The following is a 19,561-nucleotide window of genomic DNA, read 5'->3' as shown; positions in this document are numbered from 1 at the left end:
TGGGAACCTGCTCACATCACAGGATCAACGCTCCAGCCATGAAAACCAAGAAAATAGCAAGGCGATGCAGCAAATGACGCGAACAGGGACCAGACCCAGCTGACGCGGCCGGTGAAGGATGCACGAGCTGGGCCCAGCTCACGGGGCGACGGCGTCACAGCAACAGCCAGCGGTCGGGGGTTAGGGTGAGTGGCAGCTGCACCTGTGGTTTCCCATTGTGCTGCCAACCAGAACCACCCCACGACAGGCACGGAAAATGGGGAGATAGACACAAAGTAAGCAGGAGGACAGGAAGCTCGTGCCGGGCAGCTGGCAAGTCCTCCAATTCGGGGACGGCACTGACCTCTCCCCGGCTCACGGCCAACCGAGAGCACTGTCATCAGAGTCATGAACCAGGACTTTAATCCTTAATCTCCTGAAGAGAGCACATTGCCCTCGTGCTCTGAGAAGAGTGTCCGTTAGTCTGTCCTCTGGCTGTGTTCAAAGGCACCCATGTGACTGGCACCAGGAGACGGGAGCACTTCCTCATGGGGAAAGCAGAGCCGGGAGCCCGGTCAGAACACACAGGCAGAACCGAGGCCCAGACGGGACGCGAGTCCAGGCCACGCTCTGCGCACCAGGCACCTCCACTGCGTGGTTCCCAGGGCGGCCACCACGGGGCAGGAGCCCCTGAGGCAGGAGCCCCCTTGGCCCCCACCCCCACTTCTCCTCAGATCTGCTGGAGTTGAAACACTGGCTTAAAACCACCTGCTGCCCCGAACCCAGGCTTCACTCACTTGGCCTGAAATGGAAACAGCACCAACGGCACCTGGAGCCCCCTAACTCGTCACCTCTGACACACGCAACCTCAGTTCACAGCTGCTGAGGGGGGTCAGGTCACAGTTAAAGCCCAACAAGAGAAACCGTGGTCCTAAGACCCCAGGGCTGGACCCTCCCACCCAGAGGGCTCTGAGGGCAGAGGCGCTGCCCAGAGGTCGCAGGGCCAGGGAGCCAGAAGGAAAACCCTGCCGCTCGTGGCCCGGCCTCCACCATTACCAGCACAACCCTGCCAGGCCAGCAGAGTTCTGGAGTGCAGGGGCCCCCCCGGGCCGAGGCCCACCTGTGTCTCACGGATGAGGCCACTCACCTGAGGTCGCGCCCCCTTCGTCACTCTGCTCATCCATGACAAGGACTGAAGGTGGGCCTGAGAGGGGAACCTGGGGGCGCAGGTGCTGGAGGGCAGGTGGCAGCCCACCGGCCTCGCCAGGCCCCGCCACGTCCTCCTGGGGCAGCTGGCGCGAGGCGGGAGGCCCCACAGCTGGAGCAGGTATCCCGGGCCACGCAGGCTGGGAGGGCAGGACCCACACCTGCTGTTGCTGAGCCTGACTGCCTGCGGCACAGACAGCCCGGCCGCTTAATCTGCTCTAATGGACCAGTGGGATCGGCAGGTCAGATGTTCAATCACAGTGACAGCCGGAGACCAGGGGATTAAGCCCGCACCATCCCCCAATAAAACTCGTCTCCTCTTCCGGCCCTTCAGCCAAGGAGTGAGACTGTGCACCTGCCTCGCGTTTACAGAAACAGCTTCAAACCCCCTCACCTCACATTACAGACCCGACCGCTGGTGCTCACTGGACCTGAGTGACACCTCGACGTGGCTGGAGGTCACAGCTCACGTGAGCCCCCGTGGCCCCTCCAGGGCCGAGGCAGCGACACTCGGCACGTGTCACAGCCGTGCAGTCACACGCAGCACAGAGGCGGCGGGAACAGCACCTTCACGGGATGCGAGCCCCATCCCTGAAAGCTGACCCCAGGGTGGGGGACCGAGATGGAGTTAGTTCCAGGAAGTTCCCGCGAAACCTCCGTCACCTCACTCCATGAATGCTGGTGCTGGCTCCTTATATCACAGAGGAAACAGACTGATTAGGTCTTAAAACAAGGATGCTTCAGCCAACACTGTCTACGGCAGAACAAAGAAGACTTGGAATTTCCTAGAGGTCCTCCCCTCAAGACTGACGGGGGCCGGGAAACACAGCACCGGGCGGGTGGGGGGGTGGCACTGGGCAGGTGGGCCCCCATCTGCCAGCCGTGCCCCTGGGACGGCCGGGCTCTGGGTGCACCCCCAGGAAAGAGGGATCTGGAGGCCTCCGATGACCCGGGGGAAGAGAAGGGCACTTCCCTTAACAGAGGGAACTGGGGAGACTACGGAAACGTGTCATGAAGATGCACAAAGCGACCCTAACACGGCGTAGGGAAGGGGACCATGCGCTCAGCATTGCCTCATCAAAGACCCTCCGAGAGCCTGTGACGGCCGCCCTCAGGGCAGCTCGCACACATGGTGAATCCGCAGAAACAGCCTCAGAATTCAGCAACGGCCAGGACAGTGGGCGTCGCGGCGCAGGGCGTCGGCAGCGCGTTGCTCCTGCCGTGTACACGGCTCGTTGCAGACTCGCGATGTTCTCTCTCGCCTCTTCTGCTTTCCCGGGACACAGCAGCCACTGATGGACTTGATCTTTTTACGCCCTTTAAAATGCATATTTCACAGGCCTGCAGCCTCCAGGGGAACAGCGGTCCCAGCTCCCTGACCACCCAGGGCCTCCAGCCTCAGGGGCATTCGGGGTCTGAGGCCACCGCACCAAGACCAACCACTTAATTAAACAGTGAAAATGCTGGAGTTTCAGCTTGTCACCCAACTCGACAGCAACAAGGCGGCCGACTTGAACATGGGGTAATCTGAGCAGCAAAACAAATCACAACAACTGGGCACAAGTGAATAAAAGAATCCATAAAGCCACTCTGTTACTCATTTAAAAAGATTTAAGGCTGTGGGGCGGGGTGCAGGCTGAACTTTACGACTTGTTTCCAACTAATAAAGCAGAGAAAGAGGATAAGAGCCACTTTACGGCACAGAAACCTGGCACACGTGCCAGCGAGCGATGGAGGCCACTGGGCAGTGGCAAGTCAGAGTGAGGGAAGGCACCGAGGGGAGGAGAATGTCACGTCCCCCTGCGGTCTTCCTCCCAAACCCACAGCCCCATCTGATCACAAGACAAACCTCAGACAGATCCCAGCAGAGGGCACCTCAGCCCAGCTGACGGGCCTGCTCCGAACTGTGCAGGCCACAGAACGAGGAGGGGCTGAGGAACTGTCACGCCCCAGGGTGGGTCCCCGGGACAGAGCAGTTCACCAGGGACGACACGAGGGGCGGACACTTCGGGTGTGGTGTGCAGGCGGCCAGGGCCAGCCCTCAGCTGCGACCACCACGGTCAGCACAGCGTCAGCCCCGGGGCACCTGGAGCCCTGCAAACTCAGGACTAGGCCACACACACAGTTCCTTAAATAAAGAGAGAAGTGACTTTCCTCTCGGAGGCACTACCAACAGAAAACTTGAGAATCGAGGCCTGGAAAACACCCATGGGGCTGGACAGACGCAGCTCACGGATGTCGGCGCTGGAGTCGTCTGGGGTCGCACAGGCGGTCGGACGTCGGCTCTAACTCCCTCGCTAACTTTTTTGATATCCTCTCACTCCAAGGATCTGGGTCAGATGTTTGGTAGAATGCCACAGAGTTTATCTGCGGCCGTTTCCCTGGGGTGGTTTTCAGGAGAAACGCTTTGAGGAGGGAATGCCTTGGGGACGTCCGACCGCCTGTGCGACCCCAGACGACCCCAGTGCTGGTCACCTCCCCTTTGTAATGAATATACGGGGGCCTGCCCCTCTCGGCCTCTCACCGGGGGTTTCAGGGTCTCTCGGACTCCTGCCCGAATCGCTTGGTCGGTACACTGGTTGGAAGGGTGGCCTAACTCACAGGCCGACGCCCATGAGCTGCGCCTGTCTGGATGGCAGGTGGGCAAGCTTCCTCTGTAAAGGACCACAGTGTCCCGTCACCACCACTCACAGCCGCCAAAGACAATGTGTGAACAAGTGGCAGGGCCATGTTCCCATAAAACTTTATTGACAAAAGCAGGCGGCCGGCCCCCGGACACAGCTTGCAGAGCCCAGCAAGCCCAGCAGCCAGGCTCTCCACACATGGCTGCCTGCGAGTCTCCTGCCAGCCCAGGAGGCTCTGAGCAGGGAGGCCCAATGGGCATTCTCCCAGCTTAGGAGCCATCGTGCCTCTGCCCCATCTCACGGCAGGTGGAAGGGCCTGAGGAAAGCCCCTCCCTGAAGAGGCCCCTCCCCACAGGGCGCTGGCTTTCCAGCCCCGAGAATCGAGCAGAAGCCAGCACTTCACGGCGACTCCTCAAGGCAGCAGGACAGGGTCGCCGTGACCACACGTACCTGCCGGTCTCCTTCAAGTCTATGAGGGAAGTTCCAGCAGCATGTCTGCTCGTGGCACCCTTTAAACCCGGCACCCCAAGCCCAGCCATCCCCGAGGTCACGGCTCCAGCCGGGCCAGGCTGGGCACTCCGGGATCACCAGCCAGAGCCGCAGCCACGCCTCAGCCCGAGACCACAGACGAGCCCCCGAGGAACGGGCCACACAGCTGGCGTCTGCCAGTCGAGAGCCCAGGGCTTCGGGAAGCAACCACAGGAGGAAGGGTGGGCACAGCGTGGGCGGCCCTGACCAGCACCGTCCTCCCCTGAAGGCAGTGGTGGGCCACGCTCTAGACAAAGCCACGGGTCCCTTCCTCACCTCGCCATTTCATTACAAAAACGTCCCAACACACAGCAAAGTTGGCGGATGTTCTACGAAGCCCAGGTCCCCTGCCAGCATTGGCCGCCCCTCTAAGCATGGACCCTCCCGTCCAGCTGAGGCCTGGCGCATCTCAAAGGGCACAGCAGCCACTGACACCCTGTGGAACCGACCCCATCAGAATTCACAGCACCCCACCAGCCCAGAAAGGTCCCCCGGCCCCCAGGAGCCAACAGCCTCTTTTCACCCTCAATCGGTTTTTGCTGCAGCAGTTTTGCTGCCCGTGTTTCTGGCCCCGGAGATGCAAGCTTAACTCCGACATCAGCAACCATCAGGCAGTGACCAGGGACAGCGCCATCCCAGCAGTGAGCAGCTGCCCCAGGGCCCAGCCTGACTCCAGTCACTGAGACTCAGGGGGGGGAAGGCAAGCCAGGGCACTGCGGTCTGTGTCCCTGAAGGACGCGTGAGTGTCCTTGTCGTCACCGAGCAAACACAGCAGGATCTTCTGTGGGGTGCGAGGGGATGGTCCGGGGTCAGAGAAGCAGGCGGGGCGGCAGGACTCAGTGGAGGTTGCCCGGGCTCCAGGCCAAAGCAGAGCCTGCATGGCCTGGGAGCCCAGATCCCGTGGTCTGCCACAGACACTGGGTCAGAGCCCCAGTTCCCGCGGAGGGCAGCGCCCCTGAGCGGCCCCCAGCGCCCCACGTCCTCCCTCCCTCTCCAGTTACAGCCTCCGCGAGCCTCCCGCATGTCTGCAATCTCCTCTCCCTCAGAGGTGCCAGCTTCCGCCCCTACCCCATCCTCCTCCAGGCCTGCATTTCGGATTTTACCACCATCCCTCCCAGAATGGCTCCCGAGGGAGGAACACAGTGACCTCTGAGGCTCAGAGCCAGATGCCTTCCCAAGGGTCAGCCGGGCAGGCCAACGTCAGCAGCCATCGATCGCCCCTTCCTGCCATCGAGCGCGGGCAGTCTGCCCAGCTCACCAGCGCTGACACCAGACATGGGTCACAGAGGGGCCTGCACGGAGGCGCTGGCCACGGGGGGCCCATGATCCTCCCCGGAGCTGCCAGGCGCCTCCAGCAGAACGGAGTCCCATCTGTGACCTCAAGGCAGGTCCGACAGGCCGGAGCCCACAGCACCCCATAAAGCCACCTCCCCACGGCCGGCGCTCTCTGAAGTAGGTAAGTGCGGGAATGAAGCATTTTTAGGTTCCACGACCATAGTAGGTAACTAATGACCCCTTGCCCTTGCCCTCTGTCCTCCATACTTTTCAGCCAGGATCAACACGGGAACCTGAAACTGAGCAACCTGGCAATCCAGGCAGTGGATCCCAGCGGGCACAGCTGAGGAGAGTCCTGCATTCAGCCAGGAAAAAAACAAACGCTCGGGCCGAGCGTTCCCACGCTTCAATAGCAAGTTTCCGGTGAAACAGAAACCCATTCTGTGGCAAAAACAGAGGAAATATTGAGAGAACGAGAACCACGCCAACCCCCGCAGCTGATGGCCACTTGCGTCCTGTGGCGTCTTTCCCTCCAGACTCTCTTCTGGGAGGACTGACCAGCCTTTCCCATCCTGGGCTCTAGGAAAGTGGCAGGATCACTCAGAGACAGGATGGGGACGTGGGACGTGCTCCCGGGCACCTGGTGCCTTCCAAGAGCCTGCCACGCAGCCCTGCGGGGTCACACTGCCGCCTCACGGGGAAGACTAGACGCCGACAGGCACCCCTCAACTTCCTTCCTCCGTGTCAACCTCTCAAGTGACAAATTAAGTCCTTTCCCCCTGTACTCACACCTGCCACCCACCCGCCTGGCTTCCTCTGCCCCAACAAAGCCCTCCACTGAAGGCTGACGTCGAGTCTCCGCTCCGGGCTGTGATGCGGGATGGGCATGCGTCCTAACGTGCACACGGGAGCGATGGCCACGTGGGCCTGGCGGCGGGCTGGCCCCAGAGCTAAGCGCCTCAGAGGAGCACGTTCCGCTTGGAGAGGCAGGTGGGTCCTGCTCTCCCACAGGGACATGGCCCTTGCTTCCAGAAGCATCACACGCATCCTGTCCCCAGCACTCCCACGACAGCAGGCGTGAGCCGAAATCTGCAGATGCCCTGAGCACCTCGCCGGTCTGAGGGGCTGCACGCCTTGCGGTAAAAGCCGCCTGGTCGCAGGTGAGACCCCCGGGCTCCCCCACCAACCAGGGCCATCCCTGGGGGCCACCATCACCACCCGCACCGCCTCACGGCCCTGGGAAACTCATAGGGAGTCTGCGGAACTCCGAGGAGGGAGGCAGGGAGGCTCCGACGCTGAAGGGAGGCAGCCCCTTCCAACCAGGTGCAAGGACCCACGCGAAGGGCCCTCGGTCCCAACAGCCTGGGCAAAAACACACCTGCTGCATATCTTCTTTAAATCTGACACTCACACAGTCCAGAAAACAAGAAGTTACTCGGCTACTAAGCACCAACACAGAAACGGCAAACAGGAGCAACGGCCGGGAATCCCCACAAAGCAGCCAGCCACACACATGTGCGCACACACAGAACACGTGTGAGTACAGACACACAGAACACACGTGAGTGCACACGGAACACGTGTGAGCACACAGAGAACGCACGTGAGTGCAGACACACGGAACACGTGTGAGTACACAGAGAACACACGTGAGTGCAGACACACGGAACACGTGTGAGTACACAGAGAACGCACGTGAGTGCAGACACACGGAACACATGTGAGTACACAGAGAACGCACGTGAGTGCAGACACACGGAACACGTGTGAGCACACAGAGAACGCACGTGAGTGCAGACACACGGAACACGTGTGAGCACACAGAGAACGCACGTGAGTGCAGACACACGGAACACGTGAGTACACAGAGAACGCACATGAGTGCAGACACACGGAACACGTGTGAGTACACACAGAGAACACACGTGAGTGCAGACACACGGAACACGTGTGAGTACACAGAGAACGCACGTGAGTGCAGACACACGGAACACGTGAGTACACAGAGAACGCACATGAGTGCAGACACACGGAACACGTGTGAGTACACACAGAGAACGCACGTGAGTGCAGACACACGGAACACGTGAGTACACACAGAACACACGTGAGTGCAGACACACGGAACACGTGAGTACACACAGAACACACGTGAGTGCAGACACACGGAACACGTGAGTACACACAGAGAACGCACGTGAGTGCAGACACACGGAACACGTGTGAGTACACAGAGAACGCACGTGAGTGCAGACACACGGAACACGTGTGAGTACACAGAGAACGCACATGAGTGCAGACACACGGAACACGTGTGAGAACACACGTGAGTGCACACAGAACACGTGAGAACACACATGAGTGCAGACACACAGACACAGAACATGCCCCCAGGCACACAGAGACACAGAGAACACAAGGGAGCACACACACATGCACACGGGGCACCTCTGGGGACCACAGCTCTGAGAGCTCCTTCGCAAGAGAAGAGCGTGTTTCCGAGGGTTTCCGTCTGAAGGAAGTGCCCCCTCCTGGGAGAAGCGTGCCTTGAGTGGGCTCGGGGGAACCCCACTCCCCAACACCACACGGTCACACGGCTGCCTGCGGCTCCTGGCTGACCTCCCTTCGTCAGGGATCCGAGCCCGGGGGGCAGGAACTAGGACCCGCCATGCTGTGCCCCAACACCCAAGGCTCAGGACAGCGGGGCCAGCCAGGCTGGGGGCAAAGGCAGGGAGGCAGGTGGCGGGCAGGGGGCAGGAGCACCCCCAGCCTCGTGGGGCGGCTCCAGTTACCAACACAGGCTCCTGTCCGGCTGTGGTCAAGACCCCCCGTCAGATGAAGAAGAAACCCAAGAACAACCTGGCGCTCCTCTCCTCTGATTTCCACTCAACTCGATCCCTCCCCAGTGACCATCTGGGCGCCGCCCCACAGGCGCCACAACCAGACGGAGCCGCGGATATGCGAGGTCACAGCCTCCTCTGGGACAGGCCGGCTCCAGGAGAGGGAGGGCCTTGGGGTCCTCCTCAGGGCGTCACCCCACCCCGGGCTGGCTGTGTCCACTCAAGCAGAGGCTGACGTGCACAGGACGCATGCGCACTACCCCCCTCAGAGGGTGCCAGGCCACGGCCCCTGCACTGACCGAGTGCAGGCATGCGTGTGGACGCCCACCCGGGCTCGGCTTCAGAACGCAGCATAACGGCTGAGAGGAGCTTCAGTGCAGAACTGAAAGTGACTCTGACTCTCGGGGTAAACACAGGCCTGAGGCGGCGCCAGGCTCTCCTCTCCAACCCCCGACGGAGACCCCGTAAGTCACGTGGAACCAGGGCAGGCAGGACCCCGCTCGAGAACAACCCAGAAAGCAGGAAATTAATAACCTGCCCTCAATCACAGCATCCACCTGAGACCCACATGTAACTCAAAGACGGCACTTCCTCCTCCCAATTGTTTCTCAAAAAGAAACTGCCCGAGGAAAGAAAGAGGAAACAAACCCGAGGCCAGGAGCCCAGCGATGGAGGCCAGAGGCGTGTTCCACGCAGATGCCCAGAGACACCAGGGGGACCCTGCACCAACAGTCTACACCCTACCTGGCCAGGGACACAGCCCTGCAGACTCCCACCTGCCACGGGGGCCACCTGGATAGGGCCCACTCACGTGTCCCCCCACCTGCCACGGGGGCCACCTGGACAGGGCCCGCACACCACTTGTCCCCCCACCTGCCACGGGGGCCACCTGGACGGGCCCACTCACCGGGGCTCCTGGCAGGCAGTTCAAGGGCCCACACAGCACCAGTAGCCATGGACATGCAGCTGGGACACCTCATTCTGCGGCTCGTCCTGCTGAGGCTCCGGGCTTATCTGCACAGACCAGATCTCTACCCTGAAGAGGCGGTTTCCCCCTTCTCATAAAAGAAAGGTGTTAACCCTTTGTGATCTGTGCTCTCCATTCAGCAAAACTGCCCAGTGTCCCCCAGGAGGGAGCCCAGGGCCCCCGCAGGCCAGTCCCGAGCAGGTGCCCACAGCCAGCCACCTGCCAGGCCCAGCTTCCACTGCCCAAGAGACCAGCTCATCTATTCCTGGGTGCCGCACACCCCCAGGCCCTGCTGGGCCCCTGACTGTCACGGGGCCCTCGGCCCGAGGGCTCCCACGCCCTGCAGCGGAGGAGTCTCCCTCTCAAGGCCCCGGGCGGCCCACACCCGAGAACTGCCTGCAGCCGCCTGCATCCCCCCACCAAGCAGCTGTGGCTACAAATGACTCCAAGGACCCACTGGAAGGCTGGGCTCATGGAACCTGTGGAAATGGAAAGCACCCGGCTGCGGAATGGGAGTCAATACTCAACGCTCGACAGCAAACTCTGCCCTGCAGTCTCACGTGGGCAGCGGGGGACGCTTATAAAGTTCATACCCCACCATGGCTGATACCGGGAGATCCGGGCGGCCGGCTGGCAGCTCAAACACAATCAATCGAGCGCCAGCTGGACGTCGCGCATCACTCCCCACGTGTGTGCTTTCGATTTTGGACCCGAGGCCAGCGGCCCCAGACGGTGCCCCTGCCCAAGGTCAGCCCTCCCCGAGTGCAGAGCCCAGGCCGACTCGAGTCACCTGGTCAGGTCCCAGCACCTGCTTGGGTTGGCACAGGACCGCAACCCCAGGTCTGCCAGGCAAAGGCCCTGACAGAGGCTGCCCTCCACTGCCAGGTCCTCCTGTGACCACAGAGGTGACAACAGCTGCCTGCTCACCCGCGGGGTCCGACCTGACACCAACACCTCTGCCCGGTGCCGGCCGTCCCTAGCATGGTCTGTGATGCCCTGAGCTGCAGCAAATGGAGACCCCGAGCCCACCACCACCAGGGTTCCCAGTGGCCTTGGCTCTGACCAGCTCCCTGCCACACAAGGCACCTCACCCTCTCTGGAGCCCCCTCTTTCCAATGGCCCCAGAAGAACTGCATCCACACCCCCCAGAGACACAGAATAGGCCTGCCCCAAGCCTCTAAGTACCAATTACTTGAAGGAAATACCCTGAGATTCAATTGAGCCTCGACCACTGAAGGAGGGACAGATGGTGCCACGTGGCTCCCGGTCCCTCCCAGGTCTCAGGGCAAGAGCGAGAAGGGGGACCCCCACTCTCCATCAGCAAACAGGACACCAATAACGTGCAGGCCCCATCGGGGCACTGCGACCAGCAGGGAATTCCACAGGCCCACCTGGCCCCACAGAGCTGCTCAGCACAGAAAGGTGGGTTAACATGCCCAAGGACACACAGCACAGCTGCCCCTCCACATCCAAGGCCTGCTGGCCTCCAGGGCCCACTCCTCCCCTGGTAACAGAGATAGAACCCGGCCGACCACATGGCTCCACTCTGCTGGGGGCCGCCTAGTACCCTACGCTAGCCAGGTGCTGCCCCCTGACTGGGCAGTGCGCCCAGCCCCAGCCGGCTCCAGGCTGCTGTGGAATTCCCCAGGGCCAGCTCAGTGCTCATGGCTTCAGGCCCTGACTCATCGCCCCGAGGCGCCCCCGCCATGGGCCAGGGTCACCCACAGGCCACAGTATTTCACTCAATGAAATGTGTGGGGGGCTGCATTTTGGGGGGGCAGACTGCTCAAGCTTGTCACCATTGGACAGTCTGACTCCCACTGGTCCACACGCACAGCCAAGCCCAGCACATGATACAGGGACAGCCACAGGTCCAAATGCCTGTCACCAGAGGTGGCCGCATGAGCAGGGGCTCTGTCTGCAGGGCCAGCCTCTCCCCACTGGAGGCCACTGCCCGCCTTATGGACAGAAACAGGGGGGCGGTAGCTTCCCCCTCACAGAGCAGCTCCAGCATTCACCCCTCCCAGCGACAGGGTGCCCCCACCCACACCGCGAGGATGCAGCTCAGAGCCCGCCGGTCTAGCCGGTCACACGGCCAGGGGCGTCAGAACCAAACGGCCCTGAGGCCCATGGCATCCAGGTAGACACGACTGGGGTTCACGTCTGAAGGCCCACCCCTACGTCCTCGCCACTCTGCCACCACTGTCCCTAGTCAAGTCCTGAACAAGCTTCTCTTCTGAGGACACCCCGACACCGGCCCCCAAGGGGCTCCATTTTCCCCACCACACACAAACCACGAGCTCGCTCCTGCAACCACCGGCCCCCCAGGAGGAGAGCAGACTGCTCTGTTCACTAAAGCCCCCCAGGATCATGAGGGACAGCCTGCTGGACACTCCACAACCTTCATAGGACAAACTGCAGCCACTGGTACCCAGCGCCCAGTGGCCCCGGAGCCCACCCAGACCGTCGGGGGGCTGCCGTTGGGGCTGGGCCCTCGGAGGCATCCCCCACACCCAAACTCACAGCGACTGCCCCTGAGCAGCAACTGCCAGCACTGACATCCACAGCTCAGACACCCACCCCAGCACAGCATCAAGGGCGGGAAGAGGGGAAACTTTCCAGAAGAAGAGGCCACAGAGCTGGGTCCAAGGGCCGCAGCTCCTCAACTGATCAAAGGGTGTGTGAGCCAGGAGCAGACATCACATGAGGGCAGACGGACCTCCCCACCACCCACACAGCCCACGACGGCCGGGCACCCCAGGAGGAAGTGCCCCACCATGTGACCAGACAGGATCCACTGCGGGGCGGAGAGAAAAAGAACACACGCCCTGACACCCAACAGCACGTGACCCAATGCTGGTGACCACCGAGCCCTGCCACCCACGATGGCATGTGTGTACACACACATGCACGAGTGCCCACATGCACACAGGAACCCACACACATGTGCACACACACACACATGCGCGCACACACGGCTCAGCAGGACTTAAGTCACTTCCACTAGATTTCTAAAGAAAGGACCTGCCACCTCAAGACGGTCTGGGACCCACAGGTGTGGGGAGAGCCGAGCACGGCTGTCTCCCAGCACTCACGGCCACACTCCGTCTGTGTGGGTCCAATCACCTTTTGATCCTTTGCCTTTAAAAGTGAAGTCTGGTCCACAAACCACACGTTTGGTAGCCTGTGCCCCATCTGATATCACCAAGTCCCCCATAACGACACCCACAAGCCTGACCACCTGCAGCCACTCCCGAGGAGAAGGCGCCACATGGACTCCAGCTCCAGGGTCCACCTGGTGGGACAGTTGGTGCCACCTGTGCTTCCTGCTCAGACCATCCCCGTGCTGGTGTGATGCATCCCCTCCTTCCTGAAACCCAGGGATGAGGCTGTTGCCCTGAGTCCTCGCCCAGCAAGACAGAGCCTGGAACCGCGTGCCCGATCCACTCTTCAGCCGCACTGCTCCCCAGATCCCATCCCAGCTCCGGGATCAGCAGGCCAGCTTCGCACCCAGGCTCTCATCATCCTGGCGGCAGCAGCGGCCACGCTCACCAGCAGAAAGCTTGTTCAAGGCCTGGGGTCACAGCCTCAGGGGTCCCTGTGACCCCTGAGCTGGCCCAGCCAACGGCCTCACAAAGCACTGCCCAGCCTGCCCCATGCCTGCACCCCTGCAGGACAAAGGTGACGCTCCCTAGGACTGCCTGGGTCAGGGGGCCGGGGGACGCGGGTTCCCTTCACAGAAGGTGGGGAGGAGGCTCTGGGTGACCAAGAGGGGCTGAGCTGTAGCGTGAAATCACAGAAAAGAATCCAAAAGGTCAGCGACCGAAGGAAGAGGAAGCTGGAGCCAGAGCCGCACGCAGTTCCCTCGGGGGCGGGAGACCAAGGGCTGCGGGCCCTGTACACCCCCCAGGGCCGCCCCACTGAGCCTCCCTTGGGGGCCAAGCCTCAGCATTTTCCCAGACACCCAGACCTCCTACAGCCCCAGCCCAGGGTCGAACACAGGCTGCCCAAGGCCTCTGGACACATCAGCACCGCCTGGCGTGGGAGCTCCACCCAGACTTGATCAGAGACAGTGAGGACAGGCGGGCTGCCCGAAGCCAGTTAAAAACCCAGGGTGCTCGCAAGTCAGGAAGGAGGCGTCCCCACTCCGGCCACCTCCCCTCTAAGTATTTCCACGGAGAAACAAAGAATCAAGGAGCACAGGGACATGGAGCCCACAGTCCTGCCACCTCAGACCCTCCTCCCATCACAGCAGAAGCGTGCCCTCACTCAGGGCATAGCGCCCGTCCTCGGGAATTACGAACCCCAGTCACCCCAGAACATACAGCCCCCTGCGCGGGCAGGGAGCATGGAGGCAGCAGGGCCTGAGGGCCGGTCCATGGCTGAAGCCAGCAGCCCTGGTCTCCATGTCCCACGCCAGCCCGCTCCCTGCCTGATGGATTTTCACTCAGGGGGAGCGGCTCCTCCAGGCAGGCCTCCCTACAGCGCAGCCTGGGGAAAGGCCCATGGTCTTCTTGCCTCTGAAGCCAGCCAACCACAGGCTTGCTAGCGGGCAGAGCCAAGGTCAGAGCAGCGGGGGCAGCTCCAAGTCAATGCTCCGCATCGCCAAGTGCCACACTGCCACCCACCACGGTGCTTGGGGCCCCCAGTGGCCTGGAAATGAACCTGACTTCACAGTGCACTTGACAACACAGCTCCCAGGGAGGCCTTGGCCTGGAGCACATGGAGGCAGAGGCAGGCCCAGGACAGCTGACCGGCTCGCTCCAGCTCTGGGTGCCACAGGTTCATGAGGCCCTCACGCCACCAGGCCCGTCTTACTAAGCTCTGGGTCAGGCCAGGTGGGCCTGCAGAGGGGACCGCCCCCTCCTCGCCTCCCACCCACCCTCAGCACACATTCTGTAAGAAAACGCTCGTCCTGCCCTCTAACCCCGGGATCCCATTCCTATTTCCATGACAGCCTGGGGGCTACCAGGTACACCCCGGGAGGGTCTCCCTAAACTTGATTCATCACCAGCAACACCACCACCCAGAGGCCTGCCTAGAAAGCCAGGTGCCTCCCTGTGGGGTTTGAGATCAGCCCTGGAGTCAGGAAGGAACTCCAGCGAGCACCTGAAATGCTGTGATGGGAGCGTGTGGTCACTGGCCTAGGACCACGGCGCGGGGACCCCACACAGCGGGCCTTCAGAAGGGGCTCCAGCCTAGCTGTTCCAGCTCCTGCGGGGCTGTCCCACCAACAAGCAGGGTGTGCGGCTGCTTCCCCAGGCTCCCCCTCATCATCCCGGTGACAAGGTGCTCGTCACACAGCATCTTGAGCACCGATCGTGGTCTGACAGACTATGTTAAAACAGAGAGTGGCTGGGCAGACACCACCACACACGCCCACGACTCGCTGCGGCTCCCGAGGACCCCTGCTGCCGTCTCTTTCCAAGGGGATGTGAAGCGTGTCAAGCACAAACATCCTGGTCCTGGTTCAAGCTCTGCGCCCGCTCAGCTCAGCGTCCCGAGCTCAGCTCAGAGGGGAGAGGGTCGGGTAGAAAGCCCGCAGGAGGCCCCAGCTGGCGTTTGCCTGCGCTCCCGGCTCCTGCGTCTGAGACCACACAGGCAGAGACTCTGGACAAACCCTCAGGAGGGACTGCTGGGGATCAGGGCTGAGAAAGCCCAAGTGCTCAGAGAGAGTGGCCTGGGGGCTCCAGACCTGCTGGGCCATGCACAGCCCTCCAGGCAGCCACAGGGCCCAGCTGAGCTGGTCGGCCCAGGAGGACGAGAAAATGAGTGAGAGTAAGCTATCCCGGGCTTCAAAACAAGCCACTCAAGGTCTGGAAAGAAATCGACTGTGGTCCATCAAGGAGGGGCCAGCAGGGAGGGAGCCGCACACCCGGGCAGGGCAGCTGGGCGTCCTCTGGGAACGAGGCTTATCCAGAAAGACCCAGAGCGTGCTCATCCTTGATGCTCAGGACCAGAGCGGTGGTGAGAAAGCCTGAACTTCCCACTCGGCCTTCTTGTCCGCCTGGTTTCAAGCTCTCGAGCCAGGCGGCAGCTGTGACCAGTCCGGCACCCAAATGCAGAGGAAAGCGGAGTGGGCGCTTCGCCCCACGGGAAGGGACACCCAAGGGAGGGGGCAGGAGCCTCACAACAGGCCCCCCAGGACAGCACCCTCATAGCGGGCTCCTAACGGTGCCCCCAGGGGGACGCAGCCTTTCCCGCCAGGGCAGTGGGCTCCAAGGATCTGAGGGCTGTGCGGGACCTGCCCCAGGACCTGTCACCTCCACTGACCCCCTTTCCTTAGGTGCCTGGGGCCCGGAGCCTCCTCTGAAACGCTGCAGTGAGGCCTAAGTCACAGGGGGGTGGGTAGGTCCCAGCGGGGGACACCAGACTCCTTCCTCTCAGTACCCCATTTTTAGAGGGTAGCTGAGACGGCAGAGGAAGCCGCCCACTCAGGGTGACCCATCCTTGGCTCAGAGAGGCTGGGGCTTGGAGCCCGGATAAGAGAGGACGGAGGGAACAGGCCCAGGGAAGGGCCCCCAGAGAAAACGAAAGTGCCAGAGACCTCCTGACTCCAGAAACACAGAGGACGAGGAGGACCCCGGCCTGAAACACCGGTCTGGTGGGTGCTGGCCGTGTCCCCCCCAGCCCCGCCAGGGACCCACTGTCCTTCCTGCTGATGACCCCATGAGGGAGCGGGCCTGTCCCGGCCAGGCTGCGCACAGAACTCGGATCTCAGCCGGGGCTTATCCGGCCGGCCCTTTGCCCCACCGCGGGAGCACCGCAGGGCAGGCCTGGGAGGAAGCAGGAAGGGCTCCGCCGGCTGAAACCACCCAGGGGGCACAGGGCCGGGGGTCCTGCCGAGGGAGAGCCCCGCCCTGTTTCCATAGCCACCCCTGGGCGTCTCCCCCCTCTCAGCCCTCCCCACTTTTCCACCCTGCCCGTGAGAAAAAGGGGCTTCCTGCGCCCCTGTGGGGCGGACCCCCTCGCCCTGCGCCCCCAGGACTAAGTTTGGTGAGGAGGCTCTGCAGGCAAGAGGGGTCCAGGCACGCGGGGCGGCGAGGGGGACCCGCAGGAGGCAGAGTGGTGAGAACTGGCGAGGAGTGCGCGGACCGGTGGGGGGGCCCCGGGGAGGGGGAGGGGATGGGGAGGGGGAGAGGGAGCGGAAAGGTGGAAGGCAGCCCCACAGCCTCCCCGGCCCGGCGCCCCATCCTCCGGCCGCCCTCCCCTCCGCCTCCGGCCGCCCCGGCCCCGGCCCGCGCAGACCCGCCTCCGCCTTTGTCCGGCGGGCAGGTGCGGCCGCGCTCACCCGGGCTCGGGCAGTCGGGCTCGCGGCCCTCGGGGGGGCCCGGCGCCTCGGTCTGCTCGGCCGCCTCGTCCTGAGCGTCGTCCGCCCGCGCCTCCACGGGCACCACGGTGAAGTTGGTGGGCATGGCGCGCCGGCCACTCGCCCGGCCGCTCGGCCAGCTCCGCGCTCCGGCCCGGCGCAGCCGCCGCTCCTGCCGCCGCGCCGCCGGACTTGGGCGCAGGGGCGGGGTCCGCGCGGCCCGCCCACCCCGGGCCCGCCCCCCGGCCCGGCCCCGCCCCGCCCCGGCCGGCCCACGTGACCTCACCTGCCGGCCCCGCGGCCCTGGAAAAGTTTGCGCGCCGCGAGGCGGGGCTCCTCCCGCGGAGCCCCTCCCCCAGCCTGCGCCGGGCCGCGCGCGCCCCCGGCCCCCAGGGTCGCCCCTCCCCCAGCGGTGACCCTCAGCACCCCCGTCCTGTCCCTCCCCCTGGGGATCAGGCGCCCCCGCCTCACGGGGCAGGCCCCGCCTCCCGAGAGTGGACTGCCCACCCGGGCGGGGATCGGGTCCCTCCTCCGCCCTGCCCGGCTCGAGGCTCAGCCTCGAGTGGCCCAGCGAGGGCGCTTCCTGCACGAGGGCGCCATGGTTGGCCTGGGCGGGGCGGGGCGGGGGGGGGCGCTGCTGCTCTGGTAGCTCGGTCCACAGGGACATGACCCGGTAGACGCAAGTCACCGGGGCTCTGAGACAGGACCCCCGCCCACCGCGGACCCCAGACCCATCCCTGTCGCTCAGGGGAATGCTCCCTGCCCCCCACCCCGCTGGCTCCTGGTCGGCTAGAGGGGTTAGGCAGGGGGTGGAGGGAAGGAAGCTGCGGAGGAGCGCAGGGAAGGCGGGGCGAGGCGGGGCTGCCGACTGGCCCGCATGCACGGGATGCCCTGGCCTGGCATCTTCCAGCTCCTAGTGAGTTCCATGAGCACCAGCGAACAACCAGACATCCACCAAAGGGAAATCAGCCCAAGATGTAATGGCACCTGGGTGCAGTGAATCACCCCAAAGCCATCTTACAAGAATAAAGCAGAAATAGAGGTGGTGTGGGCAAAGATGGTCACAAGATATGATAGCAGAATGATCACAACAGTCTGATCGAGTCTGGAAAATTTGTGCGTCCTTCTACAGACCTAAAGGCCTGGAGCGCCTGATGGTTAACTCTGGGCTCCGTATTGTCTTCATGTGAACAACCAAACAATGTAAAACCAGATTCAGAAAAGCCATTTCCAGTGAAGACAAAAGAGAAGCAGGTAGGGTGGGCCGGGTTACCCCTCTGCACTGTCACCTTCTCAGGTGGGCATGGCTGGGAATGTACCTGTCCACCCTCACACCCCACCGTCCACAGGGGACCCGCGGGCCGTGGAAGGGGCAGGAGTGCCAGATGGTGGAAGTCAGGGCTGTCAGCTGCCTCTCCCAACAGGCAGTATGGAGGGGGGGCAGGCCACCCCCCAAAAGATAAGAGAGATTCCAGGAGTCCTTCCCAGGGAGGGGCTGGCTTTGCGTTGCTCTGCAAACCCCAGGAGTGTGTCCTGAAGGGTGGGCCTGGGCGCAGAGGCCTTGACAGGCTCTCCTGCACCTCTGCCATGTGGGTGCGGGGCAGGCCTTCTCCTCAGCCGCAAAGGCTCCTGCAGACTCGACACTGATTGCCACCCAAAGTTACTGCCGCCTCTGGGGGTGGGGTGGGGGAGTTATGAGCAGAGCTTGCAAGGGCTGGTGGAGGGCCCCAGGTCCAGGGACGAGGCCAGGCTCCAAGAGGCCCAAGACCACTTCTCAGCGGAAGCTGGCCACCTTTAGCCTCCAAGGGCTGGTCTCCGCCCAGGTGCACACTCCTGCTGGCCTGGCGCCCGTCCTGGGGAACTGGCCAACCCTCACCATGAAGGGGAGACGATGCCCCCATGGCTGCTGCTGCTCTGACCCCTGAGGGCTCAGCCCACGGGGAGAGCCCATGGTGGGAGAGGGAGAAAGGAGACGGACAGAGATGGGGGAGGGACAGGAGGAGGGGAAGAAGAGAGGGAGGGGGAGGAGGAGGGGAAGGCGGCCCATCACCTACAGCTAAAGCTGTTTTTTTAGAACAAAGGGCACAGCAAGCCCTTTCCAGCAGGGTGGGGTGTGAGGCCCGCAGGGAACAAGCCTGGGAAGGGAGGTGACTGGCCTGTGTCTCTCCTGCCCTGTGAGACCTGGACTCTCTCCTGGCCCGTCAGGGCCAGGGTGGTCTCCGAAGGCCCCAGGTCTGCCACATGTGCAGTGGCTCAGAGAGGGGCTGTGGCCCCAGGGACAGGAGATGCACCCCGCCGCGCCAGAGGGGAGGGAGGCCGCTGGGACCTGACCCCATCCAGCCCCTCTGCCCCAGGCCCCACCTGACCTCGGCCCCCTGCCCCGCCCCCAGCCCCTCCACAGCCAGCTCTGGGGACACTTCTCCCTCTGTGAGGAGGGGCAGGCAGGCCACCTGCCCTGAGGACCCAACGGGCCTGTGGTTCTGCAGAACAATGGCCTGGGCTCCTCAGGCACGTCATTGTCACCTGAGAATGCAAAAACAGAAACCCAGGACTTGCCAGATAAAAGGGGCCAAAGAGAAGCCTGGAAGGGGAGGGGTAGCCACAGGGCCATTATGGGGCCGTGGGCACATAAGCGTTCTCGCACTATTCTCATGCTTTTCTGTAGGTTTGAAATTTTTCAAAATAAGATCATTTGGTAACCCTAGGCGAAAGCTCCTGTTTCAAAGCGACAAATATCCATATCTTGAAAACACTGTTGTTGTCTCCACGACCTTCAATGCCCCCTGGTGAGTTATTCTGACATCCTGCTGCCAGCTGGCCCTGCTCTGCCCCG

The 19,561-nt window shown here is 62.9% G+C and overlaps 1 protein-coding gene across 6 annotated transcripts in view; it reads right to left on the bottom strand.

The window, feature by feature from the left end:
- The window catches only part of SLC12A7 (solute carrier family 12 member 7), a 100,455-nt gene that overhangs the window by 39,497 nt on the left and 41,397 nt on the right, over positions 1-19,561 (bottom strand). For 2 of the 6 annotated variants that reach the window (XM_070519890.1, XM_070519893.1), the window contains exon 1: positions 16,711-16,938. The exons of 2 other annotated variants lie outside the window; for them this stretch is intronic. In XM_070519890.1, the coding sequence (XP_070375991.1) occupies positions 16,711-16,834 (124 nt within the window). In that variant the 5' untranslated portion in view covers positions 16,835-16,938. Of the gene's footprint in view, positions 1-1,126; positions 1,179-9,359; positions 9,424-16,710; positions 16,939-19,561 lie in introns of those variants that run through there. 2 more of the 6 variants (XM_070519894.1, XM_070519896.1) reach the window with 2 other exon arrangements.

This window comes from Equus asinus, chromosome 10 (genome assembly GCF_041296235.1).
Source record: "Equus asinus isolate D_3611 breed Donkey chromosome 10, EquAss-T2T_v2, whole genome shotgun sequence".
NCBI lineage: Eukaryota > Metazoa > Chordata > Mammalia > Perissodactyla > Equidae > Equus > Equus asinus.
Note: the sequence above shows the minus strand (reverse complement) of the source record. Positions and strands in the feature narration are given on the sequence as shown.